This window comes from Arachis hypogaea, chromosome 3 (assembly GCF_003086295.3).
Source record: "Arachis hypogaea cultivar Tifrunner chromosome 3, arahy.Tifrunner.gnm2.J5K5, whole genome shotgun sequence".
NCBI classification, from domain to species: domain Eukaryota; kingdom Viridiplantae; phylum Streptophyta; class Magnoliopsida; order Fabales; family Fabaceae; genus Arachis; species Arachis hypogaea.
Genome location: NC_092038.1, coordinates 57,478,126 through 57,480,223, shown reverse-complemented (window position 1 = coordinate 57,480,223; position 2,098 = coordinate 57,478,126). Strand labels below are relative to the sequence as shown.

At 42.6% G+C, this 2,098-nt stretch overlaps 1 protein-coding gene across 1 annotated transcript; it reads right to left on the bottom strand.

Moving 5' to 3' along the window:
* Positions 1–489: 489 nt before the first annotated feature.
* Positions 490–1,326, bottom strand: LOC112777923 (uncharacterized). Its single transcript, XM_025822306.1, has one exon. It carries the CDS (start codon positions 1,324–1,326, stop codon positions 490–492), a length of 837 nt encoding a protein of 278 aa, XP_025678091.1.
* Positions 1,327–2,098: the final 772 nt, after the last annotated feature.

Below are 2,098 nucleotides of genomic sequence, written 5' to 3'. Positions count from 1 at the left end.
ATATGCATACGTTCCAAAAGGGCATGTGAAAGTGGTTTTCTCTTGGTCTTCCATAGCAATATGGATTTGAAAATAACTAGTATAGCAATCTAAAAAGCAATAATGTGATTTACCGGACAAGCGATCAAGCATTTGATCAATGAATGGTAGTAGATAGTGATCCTTGCGAGTGGCCAAGTTCAAGTGCCTGTAGTCGATGTAAACTCTCCATGAATTCTGCACCCTTTTGGCCATAAGTTCCCCACTCTCATTCTTGACTATGGTGACGCCGGACTTCTTTGGAACCACTTGTACTGGGCTAATCTACTCATGATCCGAGATTGGATATATAATATTGGCCTCAAGTAATCGGGTCACTTCTTTCTTCACAACCTCTAGAATTGTGGGGTTCAACGGCCTTTGAGATTGACAGATAGGCTTTGCTCCCTCCTCTAGAAAAATGCGATGCTCACAAACTTGGGGGCTTATACCAACTATGTCCGCCAAACTCTACCCGATGGCTTTCTTGTTCCTTCGTAGTATATTAAGCAATCTTTCCTCTTGTTGGGAGTTAAGCTTTTTTGCAATGATCACTGGGAGCTTTTGATTCTCTTCAAGATAGGCATACTTAAGATGGGGTGGAAGTGGCTTCAGTTCCATATTTTGCTTATGGCTTGGCACTTGATCATCCGGTAGCACCGGAGGTGGTAAGGTGTCTTCATCATATTTAGGGAGTTTCCCCACACTTATACCTTGAACCACGTTCTTCTCATGAACTGCATCCTGGTGGACTTCGGCCACAATATCATCAATCATATCACACCGAAAGACAGAATGGTCATCCGGTGGATGCCTCATAGCCTCATCGAGATTAAAACTCACTGCTCTTCCATTAATTTCAAAGGAGTAGGTACCCGAAAAAGCGTTCAATTTAAACCAAGAGGTTTTCAAGAACGGCCTCCCTAGTAATATAGATGATGGTCTTCCAGAGTAATTAAGGGACATCCCAAGAATATAGAAATCAATTGGAAAAGTCAACCTATTGATGCTCACTAAGACGTCTTCCGCAACGCCAATCACCGAGATTATAATTTTATCTGCCAAAACAAAACGGGCCGTTGACCATTTCAACGGTGGAAGCATTAATGCATCATAAACAGATAAAGGCATAATGCTAACACAAGCACCTAGGTCACACATGCAATCAACAAATTGTATACCACCTATAGTGCAAGTAACTAGACAAGGACCGGGATCACCACATTTCTCCGATATAGCACCCATCAAAGCTGAAATTGAGCTACCCAAAGGAATGGTTTCTAGATCATGAATCTTCTCCTTATTCATGCACAAAAAGGAACTAGCTCCACCATCTTGGGATCTAGCTCCACTTGCTTTTTGTTCCTCCTGGCTAGGTGTGGAAAAGAAATTGGAATAGCCTCTTTCAAAACATTTTCTTCCTTAGAAACTCTATCCTTCGGTTGAGCAACTTCTTCTTCAACCGCCTCTTGTACCTTATCCTTGTCTTCAACATCTTCTACCTCAATAACATCTTTATCTTGAGTGGCTTCTCTTAAGCTTGGCTTCTCGGGACTCCTCTCCTGTAATGTAGTGATGGACCTCAAGGTGATGGCATTGATTCCACCCTTGGGGTTAGGTAAGGGTTGAGAGGGAAGTGTACTAGAGATTGAAGGTTGAGTATTGGAGGTAGAGGGTGGGTTCATATGGGATATAAGGGCTTGGAGGGTAGAGGCAAGTGTGGTTTGAAGCACCTTTTGTCCTTGAAGAATAGAACGAAGGGTTTTGTCTTGGTTGGCGGAAGATGAAGGTTAGGTAATTTGGGAGACTTGTGGTTGGGTGAGTTGAGGTACTTGAGCTTGCCTTTGGTGAGGTGGTTGGTACCTTTGACCTTGCTTTTGTTGTTGGTAAGGAGGATTTTGTTGATACCGATTTTGTTGGTAATTATTGTTCCACCTTTGGTTTGCACCATTGTCTCTTCCTCCTTGGTTGTAGTTGTCTCTCCATCCTTGGTTGGGATTATCTTACCAACCTTGATTGTAGTTACCCCCTTGATTATAGTTACCGCCTTGTTGATAAAACCCTTGATTTGGATGGATGT